The following is a 25,011-nucleotide window of genomic DNA, read 5'->3' on the forward strand; positions in this document are numbered from 1 at the left end:
AAAACTAAGGCCCAGTTACATTGAATTGGTATTTGTTGGTTGAAACAGTTGGTGCCAATCAATTGGGTTAGTAATGACAAGTACATTGTAGTTAAGGTTGTATATAAAAATACACTGACTTTCATACTTGTATGAATAATTATGTTGAAATGCTTTATTTAAGGTATTATTTCCTTTTTGCTCCAAGGTTAAAGAAGGCTAATCAGTATATTTTGTCAGCAACTTCTGTGAAAGCAAAACCATGTTACTTTTTTTAACCAAATAAAAAAAAAAAGCCAAGGATTCAGACCCACCAATTATTTTGATGGAAACACAATCTTAGAGATCTTACAGTAGATGGACTATCTGGTCAGGTTTTATAAGAAATGTATACGTTTTTGCTTCTGACTCTGGTAACAGTTAACTTGTTAGAAGCTCAGACACTTATTCCCAGTTGTGAAATAAAAAGTAATAAAAAAAAGAACAACAGAGATCAGAATTGATTTTTATTATTATAGTTATTATTGTTATTATTATTTAAAATTGTAATACATTAGTACATTTTATTTCAGCAGTAACATAGTCAATCAGGGAATGCAAAATAATACCTTACAATTTCAAATTTTAATATGCAAGTGCTTGATAGGATGCTGGCATGCATATTATGTTTAAGGAAAATGCCAAATGCTGTTAAATTGTATATTTATTACACATTAGACTTATGTAGCCTTTTTAGATAAATATTTTGGTGAGTTTCTGCAAATGTCATGGCAAAAAATACATAAGAACAGGTAAAAGAGAATGCCTAGAATATCACCTTTATTAACCATTATTATTAAAATTATAAATTATAGTTTAAGCAATACATTTTGCTTGTTTTCGTCCTAAACTAAAACCTTCTCATGACTGGCTGTAGTGTTAACTTTGCATATAATGTAGCGTTATGTATGTGGAGTGCTAACAGGAAAAATGTAGGTAGGGTAAGTACTGTATAAATTGAATTTGAAACAATTACCTGCGAAATTTGTTTTAAGTCAAATGTAGTCTTTATAAAATAATTATTAAATCAATATTTAAATATTAAGAAATCAACTGAAAGCTGCTCTGGGATTTCACAATACTAGCTACAGCGTATGTTAAAGCAATTTGTAGAGTAAAATGTCCTTATTCTACTTGCATTAGAGTAATTGGAGGTTCTGCAGAATAAGGAGTGACTTATCAGCATTTTAAACTGAAGGAGATTTAAAAGCCTTCCACTTATTGATGAAAATCGATGCCCCTTTTTAACTTAAATTACAAATGCTATTTATTACCACTCAGACCTTTTAAAGTAGCAAATTGAAAATCTTCCAAAGAGTTAGCAAATTAAATTGGTAGCTTTGGTTTAAGTATCATGCTGAACCTTTATTTAAAAATGCACAAAAAGCAAGATCTGTTTTTTAAATCATGGAAGCCAGATACAGAAAATGTGCATGTAAGATGTGAGGCCTATAATGGACAAATAACCATGTTAAGAAATATAATACACTACATTTATTGATTAGTTTGCGATACACAATACACAACAAGCTAATTTGTTTGCATGAGGCAAATTGTGACTTAAGATTTTTATACCTAATGAAGTGGTTATCTGCAACATATAAAACATGCTAACATCCATCAATTGTGTATTTTTCATTACCGATTTCCGATGCTTGGTATATCCATAATAATACAATCATGGTAACAATACTTTCATATAACATGTCTTGGTTTTCTGTCAGTCCTTAAAAAACCGGCAATCTGTTGAATCAATATAACAATATCTGTCACACTTCAAGTTCCCATAGGATCTGTAAAAAAGCATATATTGCTTTAGCAGGACAAGACGGCCTAAGGATTGTAAAATGACAACTTACACAGAAGAATGGAGATAGTTTAGTACTCCGTGTTTTCAACTAAACTGTGACTAGGTGTTTTATGTGTCACTACAATAACAAGATAAAAATAAAATTTAAAAAATCATATGCCATTGGTATCATTAATACAAAACTACACATGAATAGTGAAATAGCTATGATGGACAAAGGCTAAGGGCTGCCCTAAGGGTTGAAGATTTGTTTTGCAGACAATGGAATACTTCAACCTTCTATTTAATTAAACCATCTGTTCTATACGCACAAAGCTGCACTAAGACTGGGGCATTATGGCTTTTTTTTTTGACTGGAAGAAAACCATGCATTAGCAGAAACATTTAGAATATGAAATGACTATCTACCATTGCATATATCACTGGAACGTAAATATTAGTATCAAAGAAATACATCTAGTGATTCTTGTGCAATTGTGTATGGAACTTAAAAAGTTTACATACCCTGGCAAGTAAGATGCACATGTTTGCTGGCCAAAATCACGAAGGTCGCATTGTTCTACCCCTATGTGCCTGTGGCCATCCCCACAAAAAGCCTTCTGACAGTCTGAAAAGGAACCCAAAAGCAAGCAATTTTAAACAATATCAATGACATTTTTTGTTCAGGTTTGTTTTAATAACAGCGAATATTAAGCAAATATATTTACTTTCAATGTTTATAATTGTCAATAAATTCATCTTCCAGTATTCTGTGATGATAAATTAATTAGTATGTTAACATATTTCTTTGGAAAAGGTTCTTTTGGATTTAGATCCATACATTTGCTTTTGTGATTGGATTCCTATGGTAATTGGCATACATGGGGTAGTAATTAAAGCTCCAGGGGGTTGCTCCAAAAATGAAGTCTCTTGAATAACAAAGCATTTTAACATCCATCCAACTGGTGCACATGCCTAAAACACACTTCAATGAAAAGGACATATTTTATACACTAAACAGAGTTAAATGGCAGAAAAAGTATAAACAGATTTTGCTGCCGACAAACCAAGACAGGAAGTTCAGATTTTCTTATAAAATGTCACTCACTGATGCAGTTGTCAGATACTTCCTGATTCCCATCATCACACTGTTCTCCATTTTCTGATTGAAGTATACCATCACCACAATACCTCAATGAATCTGTCTTAGCAGACTTCAACAGAAAATAAAACAATAATTACTATGTATTTCATTGAAAATCAGAAACATCACTTTAAAAATAAGTATAGCCTAATTTCCATCACAAGTTTCCATCTAAAATACAATAAGGAATCTTAATTTGCTATGGTGGACAGCAGAACAGTTGGAAACACAATTTTAAAAAGCTTAGACAGTTCTGTTGCATTGTGCTACTAAACACATATTTACATACCTGCACCACTATCCATCCTGTGTTATTATAGATATAGAGAATGCGAGTATCCCTTCTCAAAACCATCACATTTTCAGTTTTCAGCTGAGACAGCTCCTCCTCATTGTTTACAATAAAAATCTAAGATTGTTAGAAAAATACAAGCTGATAACTTAATTATAAAATTCACACACATCCTAAAAAAACATATTTTTGAAGGTGGTCTTTCCGTGTCAGGACATAAATCATAAATCTTTTAAGTTTTTGATTAGAAATGTATTTCTCCAAACATATTGTGACAAGCCAGGGGTCTGACAATAGATGGTAGCACTTGGCACTCCTATTAAAGTCTATACTCTGTGGTTCTAGTGTGGATTAGCATTATGGTAAAGGACCAAAGTTAAAGTAATAATAATACATCTTTCAATGTGATGTTAATTTTGATTATCATTATTTTTGGCCAAAATATATTTTATACCTTAAAAAAGTCTTTAATATTACAAAAAGTTTGCAGAAGCAATACTCACTGCTGGAATTTCAGTAAAATGTGATTGTTGTAAATTTGTTTTTAGATGTTCACAATGACATTTCGCTGTTGGACCAAGAATGCCTTTGTCCCCTTTTGGTCCAGGGACTATATGAACTACAAAATTGAAAATGGGAGGGGGAAGAGAGAAAGCATTAATACTATCTATATATATACACACACATACACATACACATTTTTTTGTCACAAGATATACTGGCAATGGCAAAATATTGAATTAAACTAAGATGACTTACATCTGGTGTTAATCAAGGTCTGTGAAACTAGACAGGAAGCATTAATTGCTCCACAAACAAAAGAGAATGCAGTTGTAAAATACATGCAAGTTACTTGGTCCTGGAAGTCCCGGTGGTCCTGTTATTCCTCGTACACCCGGAGCTCCCACTGTTCCAGAATTTCCTGTGGGTCCAGTGTCACCTTTGATTGCCTAGATTTGTATGGATTTTGTGCAGAAAAAAAAAAAAAAACATTATTAATATGTATTTTTGTGTGAATTAGTGGCTTAGTGGCCTTGTTTTCTTTTTTGGATCTTGAAAATAGTCTTCTTGGAAGAAAATCATTTACCATTCTTCTAACCAAGTACAAATAGCAAACCCACCCAGAGCATCCAGTTAGGTGCATAACTGAAATGACTACTTGAAACATCAGAAATATATTACACCACTTTAGTACAGATAACATAAAAAGACCTCTATGATTATTAAGTCCTGATACATTATGCGCACAGGTAGGGTATTTTAAGTAACTTACTGGTAATCCTCTCTTTCCAGGTATTCCTCTTGGGCCTTCTTGTCCTGCTAAACCATCTGCTCCTATGGGACCTCTATCACCCTAGAGTCAATGCAGAAAATGTCATTTTAAAACAATTGCATGAACATACTTCTGAATCAAGTAACAAACAAGTTAAAACCTGAGGACTTAAACCCTCTGTAAAAAAACAAAACAAAACAAAAAAACTACTTAATAGTCTGTTCTTGTTATATCAATTGAATATTTTTGATTTCCTGTTGTGTTTATGAACTTTTTTTGGTTTTTAGAAATATCCAATACCAACTAGTATTGGTTGCCATTAGTGTCCTGAACTATAAAGTAATACAATTCAATATGTTTTATCCAATATACAGTACTTGCTACCAATATACTTTCCCATCAAACAATTACCCAATAAATACAACAAAAATCTGCAAAACTTCTGAAAATAAAATAACATACCACATACAATATACCGGTAAACATCTTAAGTTTATCATTTAGTTTGTACATTCCTAGACTGAAGTATCTTGTATAATTGGATCTATAAAAGTACTAGGAAAAATAATTTTAATTAAAAGAAAATGTGGAATTAGAATTTTAGGAAGGTGATTTTAAAATGAGGGTAAAGAAAATATCAAGGTTTTGTCTTTGGATGATATTTAATGTACACATGTATTTTATTTTTTTACCTTCCAACCAACAGGTCCTGGAAATCCTATGGAACCCTATAATTTAACAAAATGTCTTATTATGTAGCACTGTATTTCTGAATAAATGTTTAAAAATATCAATTACTGCACAAGGGTTAATTTACCTTTTCACCGTGGGGTCCTTGGTTACCCATTTCTCCTTGTTCACCCTTTAAAATTGGTATTATTCAGTTACTTTTCTTAGTCATGGAATAGAGAGAACCAGTAAGCAATGCAATGCAATACAATGAAATAATAAAATTAGGTTCAAAACTTACATTACTGCCCTTAAGTCCGCGTTGACCCTGCTGTATAAAACATATATGTCCAGCTGTCATTTTTGGACTACTATATTACAAATGTACTGTACATTAAAGTAATAGCTAATCAGACCTACCTTCAGTCCAGGCTGTCCTCTTGTCCCTGGTAAACCCACCCATCCTCTTTCACCCTTATCACCCTTTATAGATAAAAAAAAGTCAATTTGTTTACTTAAATGATAATAAAGTTATGTTAACACATATAGTAGTCAAAGTTTATGAGGGAGTTTATTCTTCATAAAAATTCTTAAACCACATAGCACATCAAAATTTCATATGGGGATATCAAGGTCCACTGCTAGATAATTAAAAGACGTGTTGGTATTTATTAAATGCATTACATAAATATTAAATAGTAATGACCTTTTCTCCTTGAGGCCCCAGTGGACCAGGTAGTCCTGGGAGACCAGGTAAACCCATAGGACCAGGAAGACCCTGCAGAGGAAATGATTGCCACACTACTACCAAAATGAGTAAAATCAGAGGTATGCTGAAAGAATATGAAATGCATCCTACCGTGCTGCCTCTTATTCCCCTGTTTCCCTGGAAACCAAGCAAGAACATATTTATATTATTACATTACCCTGGTTTTATATTTCACATATCGTACCGGTAATAAATTGTAGATTGAAAAGTATTGATACCTTTTCACCTTTCGGTACAGGAATTTCATGAGATACTGGATCGACCTGGAAAGATAAGTGCACCTAAAATGTAATATTTAATATCATACCCATAAACTCCAATGTACAAATAACTACAACTAAATATTCCAGTCTGGCTCTGGTAATGTATTTAATAGAGAACAATACACAAAATATCATACTTTCGAAGTACTATATTTATTCCAAACATAGAAAACTACTAATACAATAGAGTACAAGCCCTCCCAAATGAAGATATACCTGACAAAGACGGGTAGGTTCTTTCCCCAAGGGGGACCCATATCAACATGGGATCGATAACTGTGCAGGGCCCATTAAAGAAAGAAATATCTAGATAGCTAATATCAGTGTTTACTGCAGCAGAGTTCAAATCTCCTTCTCCATAGTCAAATGAGTAGCCATGGTGCAATTTTAATCTTTACAGGATTAGGATGGTTACACACTACATAGAGAGTGGAATTGCCTATTCTGGGCAGAATAAAAAAAATATGTGTTGGTCGTAGTATATATACACACATAAGAAATGTATGAATATAAAAGCCAATTTAAAAGTGTTGTAATGTTACTGTGGGGCCAGCTGTAGCAATTGTTTCTTCACATCCAAGAAGATGAGGATACATTGGCAAGGAGGGCAGGCTCAGCAGAGTCTCTTGATGTTGTTCTTCAATGGGTTTCTGTAGGAAAACACAAACAAGTACCTAAACAGCTTACCACAAATGTTTAGGGGATATTCCCTATGCTGGCATGAACTGAAGGCTAAACTTAATAAATACCTATCTATTCAGAGAATCTGGTAGTAGCCAACACGCTCTGCCAATTGCTTTACAAATGAATTTAATTAATTGCTGCTAAGCAGTAGCCTAAGGTATTATAGATTTTAGAATATTAGGTTAAAATATGTATTTCTTACTCTAACTAATAAAAAGTACTCAATACATTAAGAATATGGCAAACAACTATATAAAAATAAAACAAAGCTACACAAATCATTACCATCATTATCCACGCCAGTTTCACGGGAGGAAAAGGTGGTGGGGGAGGTGGGAGAGCCCCTGTGCTGCAGTAAGGCATTTCAGTTACATTACCTACATCAAAAGGAGATGCTATATACAAAATAATCAGCATATAATTAGGATTAATGTGAACTCTTAATGCAGATAGATTTGAAATCAGGTTTGTCAGCTTTTTATTATTATTATTATTATTATTATTATTATTATTATTATTATTATTATTATTATTATTATTATTATTATTATTAATAAAATACAGAAACTAATAGCAACTCTAAAATATATGGTAGTGTATTACATTCATTGTGGTACTGAACCAGCACTGGTATTTTACATGATTATCTACTGCAGGCAGCCTTTCTAACCTATTTTTAGATCCAGGTCCAACTATTTAAAAAATAAATGTATTGTCAAACATTAACTAAAGAATTTGTCTAAGATTAATGTAGCTTAATGCAAGTTAGCACCCTTCAGATCTATACTATAAACATTACATACTAAAATATTTTTATAAAATGTTGCAAACACTGTACTATAACATTTCAGGGAATAAAATACATTAACAAGAACCCTATACTGTACATTGTTCCGTTGTATTTGTTAAATCTCTATGCAAGAGAACATTTACATCCACAAAGACACAAACTAAATATATTGCAAATCACTGTAGATATAAAAACATACCATACCCGATGTCAGGGAAAAGGCATCTGAAAGTTTGATTTGAGTCAGGACATAGCCCAGGAACAGCTGAGACATTACTGTTAAAAATCCTGGCGACATGTTCTTACAGACAAATGAGTGGAATTTTCCCAGTCCAAAACACAGTGCAGGTCTGAATGGAAACAATCAACGAAACCAGTTAGTTGTTATGCAGTATTCTACTTGTAACTTCTTTCAGCATTTCAATAATTATTGAAAAAATGTTTTTATTTCGCTCTCATTTATAGACATACCTGTTGTAGCTTGTAGCTTCTTTGACGATGCTCTTATACTGGAACTCAGAACTGCAAGCTTGCAGGGAAGGAAGTATCCACTCATCATCATATTAGAGTGTGCAACTCAAGCATTTTGTAGCAAAATACAGCATGTGCCAAAAACAGCTTTTCTTGTGTTATTCTCTGTAGACAATTTAAACTGTTATTGTTAATCTCTGGCAGCTGTGCCGACCAAAAATGGTTAATGATTCTCATCTCCAACTAACATTTATCAAGGCATCCTCAGGAGTCAGATTCTCTCTGCATCACCATAAATAATAATCCTCGTCATTTGCAGTCTGAAAATATGTTGATGTTCTATCAATTTAAATGTCATTTCTGTACACTGTGATGTATGGAAGATCAAAGTAATATTAAGTTCTACAGCTACATGTTTGGATTCAGTTGCATTGGTTAGGGTGCACTCCAAAGAGGGAACAGGAACACAATAGTCACTTTCTTTTTTAAATAAGCATAATCCCTTCTTAAGTAAGGTGATACCCTTCAATTAGCCGCTGAAGCCAACAAGAGAGGGCAGTGGAGGATTTTAAGAATCTCTTTTGATGACGAAAAATCTTTTTGATGAGTTGCGATCTCCTTGTACCAGTTCAGATTTTAATAAAATATAAATACTGTATTGTATCCGAAGAAAATATAGTACAGGTGTCTTGACAATATCGAAACATCCATCAGATTGCATCTATGCCAAAATCAAATGTTGACTTTGGGGGATAACAACATTTATGTGTATTAGAATTTCAAGGTCAATATGTTGTAAACAGGGCAGACTGTGAAGGCCTTATTCCCAGTGTTGAGGAAGAAAGGACTGAATTGTTTAATTGAACCAACTAAACTTCCAGATAGGTCCTAAAGTAGTTCCTTATTCCATTATATCTTTTTAAACCTTAAATTATTTACCCACCACTACTCAAAAGTCGTTTGTGGCTCTTTTAATACTTTTGGAGGTTTGGGGTCTTATTCCCAGTGGGTCCTTAATCAATTTGTTGATCTGGTCCTCTATGATAAATTAAAATAATTAAAAGATGTTACAAGACCAGGGACTGTCGAATGACAATAATTAAAGGTGGCATAGATTGTACAGGTAATTGTGAGCAATTTTTCTGAAAACTAAATCCGATTTTTTGAAAAATGGCACTCATTCTTTGGTTGCATCGAACAGTTAATTAATTCAGATATGTTTTTTTGTAAACTGTATTTACATCAGTTTTGACATCTGAATTACAGGAAAAAAAACTAGCAAAACTCTTGTGTGCATGTCACAGTGAATGATTATCACATCTAATTAAAAATCCCTGAGTCGGGAGCTTGAAAGAATTTGAAAATCTGCCACCGCCACCATCTGTTAATATCTCATAACCCTTTTTCAGCTCAGGTTTTATACAATAAATAAGAACTGTTGTGTCAGTTATTTTATAAGGTTGAGGCCACAACAATGTTAAAGCCTCAAAATAAAACATTGTAGGTACAGTATAGGAGGCTGTGTGGTCCAGTGGTTAAAGAAAATGGCTTGTAACCAGGAGGTCCCTGATTCAAATCCCACCTCAGCCACTGACTCATTGTGTGACCCTGAGCAAGTCACTTAACCTCCTTGTGCCCTGTCTTTCAGGTGAGATGCTATTGTAAGTGACTCTGCAGCTGATGCATAGTTCACACACCCTAGTCTCTGTAAGTCTCCTTGGATAAAGGCATCTGCTAAATAAACAAATAATAATAACAGTAGTGACTTCATCTTTGTGTGCTTATATAAACCATGCAAATGTGTTGGTAACCTAATATGGCTGCCATATTAAGGTCATGTGATATTTTAAGTTTCTACTGTATTGAGACAGTTATTGTCTTAAATCTTGGTACAGAGCTGTTGTTTTTGCATTTCTTAGTTCTATTACCAGTCCAGTAAAATGTAACATTTTTACTGCCACATTATTTTAACCTCCAGCCATGTCAATGATACAGACCCCTTGAATTCAGTCTTTACAGCTGATGCACTGCTAGGCGCAAAGTGATTTGCGGGCGCAAAACCCCCATAATGTTGCCTTAAATCGTGTTTAGCCGTAAGGACTCTCAGCTCCTCAGAAAACAGTTATTTTATTTTCCGTGCACCAAGAGGACTTTGCTGTCATTCATCTGACATATTTTTTTTTGGTGCTCCACAAATGTCATACAGCGTCTACTGCTCTCTGTACTCCTAATTCTGCAAGTGCGGCCACTAAATAAACCGATGTGCTCATTCACACCACATTATCATAATTGCAGATCATTATTTGTGCGTATTGAGTAATTTGCATTGCTCTTAAGCTTACCTCTACTACTCAGTTTTTTTTTCTGTAAGATACATTATGACAAAATCTAATAAGCAACAGCAGCACAACAAGTCAAACATGCCATTTGTATAATTTATTAATTAGCAGTAACTTTTGCAGTAAGTGTGTGGTAGAGATACAATGTCTTTTATTGTACTGTACATATAGCAATCTGTCTCTACAGGCTGAGATATGGTACATACATAACCCATGCTGTAAAGTATTAAAATATTTGAGGGATCACAACTATCTGTTATAACAGATAAGGTTCCCATATTTGGTTCCAGGAAAGTTCTAGTCATCTATGGCAGAAACTTATTCTGAAAAACTCATTACTGTTCACAATTTTTTTCCATCCTTACAACAAAACAAATAGAATAGCTACATGCTGAAATGAACCAACCAATGTATCTAGAGCAAACCATTTGAATTATATATGTATATGTTTTGTTATTAATGAATTACAATATTAGGGTTTGTTCTGTTTGGCATATGGGTATCCAGTTGGTCATGTTTTGTTATAGCTTAAGCGGTAGGAAAGACCATTGTTCTTGCCTACCGCTCTCTTCACCACACTGCCCCCTCCTACCTCCTACCACCCCCTCTTGCCCTCTCCACTCCTCCTCTACTGGTCAACAGGTCATGTCTTCCCTCCACTCTCCATCCTGCTGTGCCCACTCCATCTCTTCTCTAGCCACTCTGGTGAAACCAGCTACTGGAGAACTTCAGGACTGCTCTGTCTCTCACTGCCTTCCACCACCACCTCAAGATCCACCTGTTAAACTGTACTTGTAGATCTCTTGATCCACCCCTCCTACTATGCACTGGACTTGCCTGACCTAACACCATGTTACTGGATCCTCAGCTGATGCACTATTGCATTACTAATATGTCATTGTAGATGTAACTTGTTGTAATCCTAACTTGTTGCACATTGTATTTTAGTAACATTATTGCACTTATTGTAAACTATACTGTACTTAAATATTAATCTTGCATTGTAACCCTGTATTTCCCTGTGACACCTGTAAGTCGCCTTGGATCAAGGTGCCTGCCAAATGAATAATAATATATATAAGAAGAAGAAGAAGAAGAAGAAGAAGAAGAAGAAGAAGAAGAAGAAGAAGAAGAAGAAAGGAGTCATTTTGATGTGCAGAAAACATGCTTTATTTCAATCAAAAACATAATAAATCTCAAGGAGGTTCTAAATAAATGCTATATAAATTAAATTAAAACAAATCAAAGTCCAAGGCGTATCTTTAACATATTTTTCTTTAAACACAGCAGATGTTTTATAACTGTGGTTCTCTTGTTTCTTGGTTGCTCTTAAAATAGACCATGCTAAAATAAAATTGTATCACACAAACACACACACACTACACTTCTGTGAACCTCCAAGAGGTGGCACTGCTTCTGCAAAGAAGCACTTGAACAGCTTTCAGGTTTGAGGGTATGGCCAGGTGATGTTACTTTAAAGCAAATCCAAGCGGTCCCATGCCAGAAACAGTGCACATACATTTTACTTAGTGTACAAAGTGCAGGCCGCTTGCACTTTGCACAATAGAGCAATAATGATAATGTCTCTTTAAAACAGTAGTATGACGTAGTCAGTTTGACTACAAGGCGTTTTGGTGCTGCTTACAGGAGGGTACATGTAAACAGCACTTAAGGTCTTATAGTCATGTTCAATGTATATAATATTATTGCACTTATAGAGATGTAGTGCATGACATCATTTCTTCGGATAAGGTATTCTTCAACAGGGAGCCTCTCTACCTGTTGAGGTATTCTTAGACTTCAACATTACGTTGAGGCACAAAGTTTCATTCCAGGTTTTCCAGGGTAGTCGTTTCGTCCGAAACTTTCTCCTGTCAACCAGTAAGTTTCATTGGTTGCAGTTTAAAATGTCACAAATAATAAGGTATAAAGCTTCCATAACCGGTAGTTTCGGCTATATACATTATATACATGTCAAATTATTCAATATGGCACGTTCTATAACAAATTTAGACATTGTCTAGTTTGGCATAAATTAGTGTCAAGTTAGGTATAAAAATAGTTCATATTTACAATGTTAAGTCAATATTAATTAAATAATAAATAGGTAAGGCACTTAAATAGGGTGACAATAGACATGTTCTCATTTTTACAATGATCGAATGCTAATATTCACAGTTGCACTGTCGGAACCAAGCTCATTTGACAGTTTTAGAATGTACTGCCCAGCGTCGTTTTCCTTGACGTTTGTGATGATGAGTGTGGTAAGATCTTCCGTAGTTTCAATGTGGAATCTGCCACTCTTGTCTTTGCTTGAAAGGGTCTTGCCACCACGGGACCATTCAATATCTGGAACTGGTTCCCCAGAGAAAGCACAGGCCACTGTAAGAACCTTTCCTTTCTCTATGCTGATGTCTTCCGGGAGAGCTTCAATTCTTGGTGCCGCTCCTGTTTTGAAAAAAAAAATGATATGGGAAAGAAACCTCAACGTGAATACAAAATTCTAAACAAGCTCTTGATTTTGAAAAATACCACACGTTCATACTGTACCAGCCATTTCATTTCTCACCTTTAACACCATGTTTAATCATTCTGCTAGTAGACCCTTGTATTTGTGACAGACTTGACATTCCCATGGTACTGCTGGAACTCATTGCTACAACGGACTCTTTCATGGAGGACATGCTACTTGCAGACATGCTTGCAAATTTAACTTCACTCATGCTGGAACTGCTGAAGGAGGACTCCTGCATAGAGGCAGCCATCTGGACTGACTTGGAAGAGAAATGTTCTTGCATGCTTGCAGCAGCACTTTTCTCCAAAAGTAATTGTTTGATAGGTTCTTCAACCAGGGCTGTGAGAACATAGCAAACACAGGAACATGACAGTGACATTACAGTAGATGGTGAAGCAGTCTGATTGTATAGAACTCCAAGCATTAAACACAAAACTATTTTATATAACACATTATCCAAAAATTATCATTATTGAATTTATATATATATATTAATTAATGCATTTAATGTAATATTAGCATTTTGTGTCTAAATTCCAGTCCACTTATTTGTCATTCCATACATACTGTATGTTCTTAAGTAGCAGGTGTGTGTAAAAAAGCAAAGCTACAGGATAACAGTAGATATTTTAGCCCCAGGCTTGCCTATTCTTGTCTCCTATATAGCAGTGTTTTACTTGTGTAGCCCTGCAGCATTGAGAATAGGAATGTCAAGCCAATTCCAATGGGATGGATGACAAATTAGCAAGTGGGCATAAAAAAGCACCTTAGTATTCACAAATGTATGTTCCAAGACTATTGTGTAAATTACCCTATTTTACATTTAAATGTGAGACTAAATATCTAATGCATATCTGGGTCTTTATAAATAAATGTTTGGAATCTGTATTTTTTTACTTTGGTAATCTCATAAATGTATGTAGAATATACCATATCAAAGTTATTAATGGGGTGTCAATAAGGATGAAAATGCTACCACTTCATCAGTTAAAATAAATTACAAGTGCTATAGCCAAATAAACAATCCTTCATATTATACTGTCCACATATTAGTACAATGACGATAATGTTAATGCTCTTGGCCTTAAGTGCTTTGGTTTGTTTTATACTGATGTGAGCACAAGTTTCTTTTAAAAGAACATTTGAAACTTGAATAACATTGCAGTAAACACAATTAAATATCAAATGCAGTGTAACACAATAAAAATAACAGTAACTTACCAAGTACATTTAAGGATGCTGTGGCAGAGCACTGTCCATACATATTTTTGGCTTTGACCGTGTACTTTCCACTGTCTGCAACTGCTGCATTATGAATTTCCAATGTAAACACATTTTTAGAACGGCTCAATTTCATATTGGAGGACATAGATATCTAAAACGAAAATAAATATGTTTGTGTTAGCTTGAAATTATGTGTTTACATTTAAAATCTGCCAAACCAGTGCAGGAATACTTACTGTCATGTTGTCTTTAAGCCACTCTACTTCAGGAGAAGGCTCTCCAGTAACTTCACATGTAATGATCACATTTTGTCCCACGTTGACATTCTGGGACTTTGGTTGCACAATAAAAGAAGGTGCATCTGAACGTTTCTGAGTGACTGTTATATCAAAATGACACTTGACAAGTCCATGTTCTGTTTTAGCCTCACAAGTAAGACTTCCTCCTTCTTTGTGGCTAACCTTCTTGATAGTTAAAGTCTGATCATCCCCAGACACACCGTATCTGTATTGCTCTGAGTTAGTTAACTCAACTCCATTTAGGACCCATTTTATATTGGATGCTCCTGAAATGTTGGCTTTCAGTATAACCTTTTGACCCTCAGACACGGTCATCTGGGAGCGAGACACCTTTGTTTCTGTGTAAGCTGTTTTGACTTCTTCATAAACAATTTCCTTTTTAACAATTTGTTCTGTAACTTCCATTTTTTCATGAGAAACTGCCACTGATTTGGATTTGGTGGCAACTTTGAGTGATTCCGTAGTTGCCTCTGAAGCTGAAAAACAGAAAGTAATAAAGTGTATTACCACTTTTGCTTCAATTTAACTAATAATAATAATAATATTAATAACAACTACAATTATGACTACTGTTACAAATACTGAAACTATGACTACAACAACAACGACTATTACAACAACCACAACCACAACGACTACGACTACTACTACTACTACTACTACTACTACTAATAATAATAATAATAATAGTCATAATCATAATAATAATAATAATCATAATAATAATAATAATAATAATAATATAGGCCTAACAGACAACAAAAATAACAAATCAATATAACATGCCACATACCTTGGATTGTCACTTTACAACTTGTGGATACAGATCCTGCAGAATTGGTGGCAGTGCATTTGTACACTCCACTGTCAGATACCTCTGATTTTGAGATTTTCAGGTGTACTGATCCTTGCTCTTCAAAAAGTTCATACTTCCCACCTTGAGAAAGAGTCTAAAAAAGGGACATGGAAAAATGTTTTAAAAATAAACCTTTCCAACAATCACAACCAATATTTGTTATGAACGCAATCAGATTAATAAAATAGTTCTAAAATCTCACCTTTCCATCCTTGAACCACAGAATAGTTGGTTTAGGTTCCCCTGTAACTCTCACTGTCAGCTTCACAGTTGCATCAGCAGATACTGCCACGTCACTGAGACCAGTTGTGAAAACTGGTTTTGATTTAGTTGTCAGAACTTCTGTTTTCTTAGTTGTTGCTTTTGTCTCCATAAATGATGTCACTTTAGCATAAATACTTTTGAAAACTTGACCAACAAATGAGAAAGATGTTCTGGTGACACCTGCTTCTCCAATAATTTCACAAGCATATTCTCCCTGATCAGCCCCAGTAACACCACGGATGCTGAGATTGTAAGTGCCATCAGCAGAATAATTAAACTGGTGGTGACTGCTCTCCATTAGTTTCTTGCCATCCTTGTACCATACTACTTCTTTTACATTCAAGACTGAGCTTTCAGCTACACATGTCATCTTTACTTTATCCTCAGATGCTTCAGCCTTCAGTTGCTGGACGATCTTGGGAGGAGTTGTTGCTGGCAATTCAACTCTCTCTGCGGAAGGTGTCCTGACAGTTGGTGGAGATTTAACTCTTCGAGGAGTAGTAACTGGTTCAGGTGATTTCACTCTTTTGGGAGACTTGATTGCTTCTGGAGATTTTACACGGGCTTCTGGAGATTTTACACGGGGCTCTGGAGACTTAACTGTGGGTGGTGATGTGATCACTTTCTCTTTAGCTAAAGCTCTGCGAATGACTAGAACAAACTGGGCTTCTTGTTTTCCTTCAGAGTTTTCTACCACCACGGTGTAGTTGCCTTCATCAGATGATTCAACAGACAAAATTTCAAAGGTAGACTTGTACTGTGTTGTTGTCACCTGGTGGCGACTGGAAGATACAATAGTTTTTTTAGCATGCATCCAAGTCACACTGGGGGCTGGCTCTCCATCAATGTCACAAGCAAATCTGGCAGATTCTCCTTCTGAGACTGTAACAGACTGGGGTAGAGTAAGGATTCTGGGTGGAAGGGTTGTCTTTACTTTTTCCTGAACAGCTTTTTCTTCTACCATTTTGACTTCTGAAGTTTTAGCTTTCTTTTCATCAGAAGCATACTTTTCATACATAACAGATTCTTTTGCTTCAGTCACTTTTGTTTTGGTCTCTTTCACCTCTGTGGTTGTCTCAGAAGATGAAGTTCTCTTCATTGAGGATACATGGTAAAGATCTGTCTTTGTCATTTCTGGAACACGTGGTTCAGGAGGTTCCTCATCCTTGCGACGAGATAAATAGGTGGAATATTCCCCCTCTGATACATCTAATGTTGCATAATCAGAAGCTTCTCCCTTGTAATTTGAACACACAACACGATATGTTCCACTGTCTTCTTTCTGGCAGTTCAGAACCTCTAGAGTCAAAACCCCGCTAGTGTTGGTGAAGCGTATCTTGTTGCTTTCTTCAATCTCTTGGCCATTATGGTACCATTTAACTTCAGCTGTTGGTTTGGCCTGAGCATTTAATGTAAATCTGGTGTTCTGGCCACATGGCACACGGTGAGAACGCATTCTGAGAGTAATGCGAGGGGCATGGTCAAGGCTGAAAGGCTGTTGACTCACAACTTCGTATTTCCTTTCACTTTTCAAAGCTGCTTTTCTTGACTCATATCTGGAGAAGATGTCGAATCTTGCAGTTCTCTCAAACCTGGAGACAGATCTTTCACTAGATACAGGACTGGGAGAACGTGGACGTGTTCTTTCAGGAGTGGGTGATCTTCTTTCTGGTGTTTCTACTTGAGATACAGGAGCTGGACGTGGACGGGGCCTTATCAATTCAGATACAGGGCGCATCAATTCAATGTATGTGGGTGAAAGTGACCGCCTTCTCCTTAGTAAACGTGAAACAGATGTGGACTCTGTGCTTACCTTTTCAGTCACTTTCAAGCCTTCTGCTTTAACTTCCAGAACGTCCCTCTCCCTTCTAGAGACCCTTGTTTTTTCTTCATGTTCCATGTGTTTCATTTCACTTTTGTACATGGCAAGTCTTTGAGTTGTAGCAACAGGACGGAGTAGTTCTTCATCTTCCTTGTCTTCAAATACTCTCTGCTTTTGTCTTGGAGGTCTGTATGTAGCCGTATCATATCGCTGACGGAGATCAGAATAGCTTGGGCCAGCTTCATGCTTGGATGGTATGCGATATGTTGTGTATTTGTGGACCCCTTCTTCTTCCTCATCGGTATCCAAGGTCACAGGGGCCCTTGCTGATGGATGGCGGAGAGCAGACAACTCAAAGCGTACAGGACTGCGGCTTGGTGGTGATGCAGAAAAGCCTAATTCCAGTTCCTCTTCCAGGCGCAATCTTTCTTCTTCAGTTCTTTTCATTGACAAGTAATCATCAACTGGAAGCAGGAGCTCTTCATCTGAAAGATCTCCAAGAGACCTTCTTCTTGGTCTATAATAAGCTTCATACTCAGGAGATGGTGTGCGGTGACGAGATGGTCTTACAGTTTCTAGGTCATCTTTTGATTCCGTAGGGATGCGCCACTTAGGCTTGTATTGGTCAGTGAATCGTGGCAGAGGCATAACATAGAATTGCTCCCATCTAGAAAGCCTGATACGTTTTGGTCGTTTCTGAACAATCTTCTCTAATGGTTCTGGCATTTCATATTGGTCACGTAGTTTCTTGTACCATCTCATGTCTGATAAGGGTACAAAGTGTTTAATCTGTTTATCTTCTTCAAGAGCTGTTGGTGCATGCACACGAGGCTCCGGAATATCATATGGCATACGCATCCTCTTTTCTTCTGTTCTCTTTTTCTTTTCTTCTTTTGAGACTTCAAACTCACCCTGTACATTCTTGGTGCTCACAGCTGGCTTATATAGAATTGCTGCTTCTCTCAAAGCCTGTTGTGCTACAGGTGTTAGTGGCACAGCCTCAACACCAGAAAGGAGTTCAGCCAATCTTAATGTCTTGTCAATTTGCTTCTGAACATGTACTTCTCTTTCTTCTTTGCTTTTGTATTCTCGTTTGGTATAGGTCACACGTTCAACCTTCAGCGTTGACTGGCAGCTTGCAGATCCTGCTGAATTGGTAGCAATGACTCTGTAAGTACCAGAATCTTCAGGAAGAGAATCTCGAATGTGTAAGACATAGTAATCTAGACCTTCATGAATAACCTCAATTTGAGGACCAAATGCCAAGGGAACGCCATCCTTCTCCCATTTTAAAGAAGGAGCAGGTGTTCCAGACACTCTTAATTCAAAGCGAACACTCTGGCCTTCTTTGCATTCTAAATTTGCTAGCAAACGTTTAAACATTGGTCTCATTGTGTTATCAGCTGGGACAGGGTGAGGTGTTACAGTCAGTCTAGCCTTACAGCTGTCTTCCCCAAATTTGTTACGAGCCACAACAGTGTAATCTGTATCATCCTCTGGTTGTACATTGTGAATGATAAGCTGATAAAGACCCTTATCAGTTGTAAAGGTATATTTCTTATCATCTTCACCAGGCTTGATCTTCTGACCAGACTTCAGCCAAGTTACATGAGGCTCTGGGTGTACTGTTATGGTTACTCCAAATCGTACATCATCACCAACATATGCAGAGCTGTTGTATAATGGCAGAGTAAACTCTGGTGGTCTCTCTAGCAGTCTAGAAGTATCCACCCTGCGTTTCACTTTCTTCACAGTGCGTCCCTTGAAGTATTCATGGTATTCTCTCACACCCTCAACAAACAGCTCTGCATATGAGCTAGCTTCTCCATAGTCATTAAAAACTTTGCATCTGTAGGTGCCATCATCTGATCTGTGTATGTCTTTAACATATATGATGGCTACTCCATCCTGGTAGCTTATCTCGTACTTGTCACTGCTTTCCAGCTGTCTTACACCACAGTACCATGTTACTTCAGTTGACTCATCATAGTTCTCAATCCTGCACACATATTTGGCATGTCCTCCCTCTTCAGAAGTTGCATGCATAATCTGGCTTGAAACTGGGCCAATTTCAATGGGTGCAACCTTTACTTTAGCTACTGTTACACCTCTCTGACTTCTGATTGCACCACCAGAAGCGATGCGGGCTGCAGAGACAACAACATTCCATTCCTTTTTAACTAAGCTCTGATAGTACCTTCTATGTCTCAGAGTCTTGATGGATTTGGTACTAATCTTCTCTGTCTTCTGTTTCAACCAGGGATGTTCAAGGGCCTCAGCAGCTGTCATACGATTTTTCCGCTCTTTAACAAATAAGCGGTCAATAAAGTCGAGTGCTTCAAGATTCACATCGTTAAAGGCTTCATCATCGAAACTGTACTCAGCATTATTGATACTTTCAATCATCTGTTGGTTAGTTTCAGCGGCAAATGGATTAAGGCCACTCAGAAGCACATAAACCAGAGAACCTACTGACCACATATCAGTGACTGTGCTGACCATATCATGTAGATGGATCTCAGGTGCGCAATATTCAGGTGCAGTGAACTGAATTCTCAGGTTTTCTCCAGGTTTCAAATATTTAGCCTGGCCAACATCAATTATCTTTACTGACCGGCTCTTTCTTGTGGTGTAAACAATATTTTCGGGCCTAATGTCAAAGTGACCATAACTTTTGCTATGCAAGAACTCAAGTGCTTCACAGACTTGCCGGGTATAATTTATAATTTCTTTTTCACTGAGCTCAAAGTTTAGAGTACTAAGGCGCTCAAATATGTCTACTCCTGAAATGAACTCAAAGATCATAACTAATTCTTCAAGGCTGTCAAAAGACTCGTGCAGATACAGGAAATTCTTGTGGCGAACAATATTAAGTGTTGCAATTTCCTTCTTAATCAAAGCCTGATCAGCACCCTTTACTTTGACAAATTTGGCCATGTGGGTCTTCTTTGAACTGATTTCAACACAACGATGAACAATGCCAAACTGTCCACGTCCCAGTTCCTCAGCAATCATGTAGTTCTTATGCAGTTCTTTTGTGGCGGAGTGATGTGCTTTGCCTGAAGAGATTTCTCTGGTTTCATCAACTTCTTCATCATAGTTAAGCATTCTTGTCTTATCTTCCTTTGTGACAACAGGTTCAGTTGGATCAGATGGCTGGCTCTGACCAAACTTGTTTTCAGCAATTACACGGAACTGGTAGCTTGTCTTGCCAAAAAGATTGATGACAGTGTAGCGAGTTTCGCGTGCCTGGGCAACACGGAGCCATCTCTCTGCAGTGGTGGCACACTTCTCAATAATGTAGTTGGTGACTTTGCTTCCACCATCATTAGCTGGGGCACACCAAGTCAGGCAGACTGAATCCCTTGATATATCACTAGCCGTAATGCCTTTTGGTGGATCAGGTACATCAGCAACATCCAATTCAACTGTCTGCTGATCAATGCCAAACCTGTTCTTGGCACATACGATGTAGAAACCAGCATCTTTCCTAGCTACTCCATTAGGGAATACCAGGGATGTAAATGATCTTGTCACAATAACTTGGTAGTACCCATTATTGTCAATAAGATCTTGTCCCTTCTGCCATGTAATTACTGGGTCAGGTCTTCCACTGAAAGGAATCTTAATGCTAACCACTTCACCACGGAGAGCGTGGACTGCTCCCATGCCTTCCAGATGTTTAGGCAAGTGAATCTTTGCAGGAACTGCAAAAAAAGAATGCAAAGAAAAACATATTATACAGTAGATTATACTAAAAATAATAAGAGTAATGAGCATACTTCTTTTTAAATGAATATATACAAGCCAGAAAAAGTAGTCTACTTACCTTCAACATCCAAGGATACAGTGGCTGAAATGGATCCTCCTTGGTTAGTGGCTCTGACCTGGTACACAGTAGAGTCATCTGCAGTAACTGCAGTAATAACAAGTTGGTAATAACCTCCCTTGAACTCTTGGATTTTGATCTTTGTACCATCAGGCAAAATCTCTTTGCCCTGCTTGAACCATTTGACAACAGGTTTAGGAAATCCAGTGATCTTGCAAACGAAAGTGGCATTGCTCTTGTATTTCACATTAAGGTTTCTCAGCTCGTCTTTGAACTGTGGTGCACGGATTACTACATCTGATTTGGGAATTACAGGTTCAGATACTTCACTCCAATCACTCTCACCACCAAGGTTTTCACATTTTACACGGAATTCATATTCTAATCCTTCAATAAGGCCTTTGACGGTATATACGGTTTCATGGATTTCATCAGTTGTCACAGCAATCCATTTGTTCTGTTTCTTTTCACGTTTCTCAAGATAGTAGCTTCTGATTTTGGCACCACCATCACTGACAGGGGGCTTCCAAGACACAACACATGAGTCTTTTGTTACACCGGTTGATATAGGTTGGGCTGGGACTCCAGGTTTTTCTATGAAATAAGATTATAACAAACAATTATAGTTGACCATTTTTAATCTCTGTGTATATAAATATACATGTTTTTTTATTCTCTTGGAAAAATACTTACCAAATGGACTCTTAATGATGACAATAGAAGGAATTTCCAATATTTCACTGGTACCATACTGGTTCTGAGCAGAAACACGGAAGTAATATCCAGCATTTTCTGAAAGGTTCACAATTCTACAAGATGTGCCAGAGATAGACGATGAAACCAGATGCCACTCTTCACCTTCCTTTGCTTCACGCTTCTCCACAATGTAGTTGGTAATTGTTGCTCCACCATCATCTGCTGGTGGTTTCCAGCTGATTACTACAGAGTTCTTCAGCAGTGCATCAACAACAATTGGTCCTTCTGGAATAGCTGGTTTATCTGAAAAAACAAACAAACAGTAATACATGTAATGTCTATAAATACAATTTACAGAGGAATATCTGTAAATCTCTCTTTTTTTAATCTATGTATGCAAAAATAATTACCTTGTATTTCAACACGAAGCACAGTGTCAACTGATCCTAAGATGTTGCTGAGCTGCACTTTGTATCTTCCAGCATGAGTCTTACGCTGTACATTTCTGATGACAAGGTGAGTATAGTTCTCAGTATTTTCAATAGTAACATTTTCAGACTCTTTTAGAGGTTTCTTGCCATGGAACCATAAGATAGATGGTACTGGGCGTCCGATATACACAACATGGAGGCGAAGGCTTGTTCCAGTACCAACACAATATGTGTCCTTCAGCGGGAATCCAGAATGGAACTGTGGGGGGGCCTGTAGGAACAGTTTTCCACTGGTTTCAGTTTCACCAGCATCATTGATAGCTCTGCAAGTGTACAAGCCTTCATCTTCCTGTTCTTCTGTTGACACAGTCAGTGAATGATTGCGTCCATCAGAACTCATCTTGTATTTGCGACTCTGTACCAGTTCTTTGCCATATCTAAACCACTTAATTTCAGGAAGAGGTCTGCCAATAATCTGGCATGTAAGTTGGGCTGGGTCGCCCAGTTTAGTTGTGACCTCTTGCATTTCTTGTCTGATACTGGGAGCTTCTCCAACTGTAAAAATAACAAGATAAATATTGTATTCAAAGAGAAACATCAGAATATAAAACTGTCTAAAAATTAAATAAAATTAATGTAAAAATTACACCTACTGGATAATTTAGTCTTAATAGCCACTGCGGTTCTGCGTGGCCTGCTGATACCAGTCTCGTTCTCAGCAAGAATTCTGAATTCATATTCTGTAGCCTCTTGGAGACCACCCATGGTAAACTGTCTGTCCTTCTGCCTCTCCTTGTTGCATTTCTTCCAAGCACTGTCTCCTGACTGGCGATATTCTATCCAGTATCCAATTATCTCCTTGCCACCATCACACTCTGGACGCACCCAATGTATTGTGATGCTGTCCTTCGTAACGGAAATGATGTCAATTTCTCCTGGTTGACTTGGTTTATCTAAAATAAATAAATAGAGAAGATAATTAACTTTCAGTTCCAAAATATGGAATCAGGCTCAATAGCTTGCATTTATGTAAAAAAAAAAAAAAAACTTACCAAATGGATCCTTGCATACAGTTGGATCAGATGATGGACCTGGCTCACTCAGACCAATATCATTTTGGGCAATGACGCGGAACTTATATTCTGCATCAGGTACAAGTCCTGTCACAGTATACATGGTGGTAGTGATGTGAGTCTTGTTGTGCCTAACCCATTTATCCATAGAAATCTCTTTACGGTCAATGTAATAGCCAGTGACACGGGAACCACCATCATCCTTAGGCCTGGACCATGACAGACTGACGGAGCTCTTAGTAACATCCAAGATTTCTGGTGGGTTGCTTGGAGGCTCTGGTGGACCTGTTATAAACAAGAAGCAAGTTAAATGTAATTAACCACTTTAAACACTAAAGTATGATTTAAACAGTTTAATTTACCATTACAGGAAATACTTACAGAGAGGTGTTTTTGGTATGACTGATTCCTCTGACTTCAAGGATGTGCTTATGCCAAATTGGTTTTCAGCAGTGGCCTTGAAGTGGTATTCTACGTTCTCCTTCAGGCCCTTGACAACAAGAGAAGTCTCCTTCACTCTTGAGTCAACAGTGTACCATGCTGCCTTGGGAACTTCACGTCTCTCTATGATGTATCCAAGAATATCAGAACCACCATCATCAGCAGGAGCTCTCCAGCTTACTCTTACAGAACGAGCCTGGATGTCATCAAATTCAAGTGGACCTTCAGGTGGATCAGGGCGTCCAATTACTTTAACCTTGATGTATACTACTTTCTTGCCACACTTGTTCTCCAGAACAAGGTCATAGGTACCAGAATCTTCTCTGACAGCATCCTTGATAACAAGCTCAGTACATGTTTCGGAAGTTGCAATCATAGCTCTATTGGTGGCATCACGGCCTTCCTTGGTCCACTTACAAACTGGATAAGGCTTGCCCTTAATAGGCACAGACAGCCTGATGACTCCACCTTGCCTGACAACAAGGCCTTCTTGATATATGGGATCCAGGTCAAAATCAGGATATTCTGAAAGGCACAAATACAGTTTCAATAAATCATATAATGGTTTTGCTAAATAATTAATAATAAAACAGATTAAACGTAAATATATAACAGATTTATATTTCAATGTTATGATCCCTTACCAAGCATTTCTGTAACTTTCACTGTTCCTGGCACATCAGCAGGTTCACCTGGTCCACCAGCATTGCATGCAATTAGACGGAACCGGTATTCAGCTCCCTGTGGCAAATGAGTCAGAGTGTATTCACAGATCTTGGTTGGAGTTGTGTTGCATTTCTTCCAGTCATACTGATCAACCTTTTGCATTTCAATCAGGTATCCAGAGACCTTTGAGCCTCCTTCCTCATCTGGTGGGTTCCAGGCCAAAGAGACTGATGTTCTTGTTGTATCAGTCACTCTTGGGTTCTGTGGTTTGCCAGGTGGCTCTGTGTTCAGCAAAAATAAAATAATACATTTATATATTTTCAACAATATTGAATGTAAAGCAATAAATCAGTTCTGTATCTACCTATATTTTAATATTTAAGAAAACAAAATC

At 37.0% G+C, this 25,011-nt stretch overlaps 2 protein-coding genes across 2 annotated transcripts in view; both read right to left on the reverse strand.

Annotated features, from left to right (window-relative positions):
• Positions 1-170: 170 nt before the first annotated feature.
• Positions 171-8,221, reverse strand: LOC117427027 (acetylcholinesterase collagenic tail peptide-like). The gene is made up of 18 exons (XM_034045370.3): positions 8,163-8,221; positions 7,896-8,041; positions 7,187-7,296; positions 6,760-6,867; positions 6,173-6,217; positions 6,045-6,071; positions 5,892-5,963; positions 5,606-5,668; positions 5,487-5,516; positions 5,334-5,378; positions 5,209-5,244; positions 4,517-4,597; positions 4,097-4,193; positions 3,747-3,862; positions 3,241-3,360; positions 2,916-3,021; positions 2,333-2,435; positions 171-1,811 (listed from the first exon to the last, which is right to left on the reverse strand). The coding sequence occupies exons 2-18, from the start codon at positions 7,987-7,989 to the stop codon at positions 1,739-1,741; spliced, it is 1,326 nt and encodes a 441-aa protein (XP_033901261.3). The 5' UTR covers positions 7,990-8,041; positions 8,163-8,221; the 3' UTR covers positions 171-1,738.
• A 3,426-nt stretch (positions 8,222-11,647) lies between these two features.
• LOC117406791 (titin-like) overlaps positions 11,648-25,011 on the reverse strand; it is a 165,645-nt gene continuing 152,281 nt past the window's right edge. The window contains exons 236-248 of the mRNA XM_059033620.1: positions 24,596-24,898; positions 23,892-24,476; positions 23,490-23,795; positions 23,091-23,390; positions 22,417-22,992; positions 22,004-22,309; positions 21,311-21,904; positions 15,598-21,188; positions 15,333-15,489; positions 14,477-15,015; positions 14,238-14,391; positions 13,071-13,355; positions 11,648-12,949 (exon numbers count right to left, since the gene is read on the reverse strand). Coding sequence (XP_058889603.1) covers positions 12,651-12,949; positions 13,071-13,355; positions 14,238-14,391; positions 14,477-15,015; positions 15,333-15,489; positions 15,598-21,188; positions 21,311-21,904; positions 22,004-22,309; positions 22,417-22,992; positions 23,091-23,390; positions 23,490-23,795; positions 23,892-24,476; positions 24,596-24,898 — 9,995 coding nt within the window. The 3' untranslated portion in view covers positions 11,648-12,650. The remainder of the gene's footprint in view (positions 12,950-13,070; positions 13,356-14,237; positions 14,392-14,476; positions 15,016-15,332; positions 15,490-15,597; positions 21,189-21,310; positions 21,905-22,003; positions 22,310-22,416; positions 22,993-23,090; positions 23,391-23,489; positions 23,796-23,891; positions 24,477-24,595; positions 24,899-25,011) is intronic.

Source organism: Acipenser ruthenus, chromosome 11, assembly GCF_902713425.1.
Source record: "Acipenser ruthenus chromosome 11, fAciRut3.2 maternal haplotype, whole genome shotgun sequence".
NCBI lineage: Eukaryota > Metazoa > Chordata > Actinopteri > Acipenseriformes > Acipenseridae > Acipenser > Acipenser ruthenus.

Excerpts from the sequence above, each read along its gene's own strand:
- LOC117427027 (XM_034045370.3), bottom strand. The coding sequence starts at position 7,989 with ATGTCGCCAGGATTTTTAACAGTAATGTCTCAGCTGTTCCTGGGCTAT. Across the intron at positions 5,245-5,333 it reads AAGGACCCCACGGTGAAAAG|GGTTCCATAGGATTTCCAGG; the intron begins GTAAATTAACCC and ends GTTAAATTATAG. Across the intron at positions 2,436-2,915 it reads AGTATCTGACAACTGCATCA|ACTGTCAGAAGGCTTTTTGT; the intron begins GTGAGTGACATT and ends GTTCCTTTTCAG.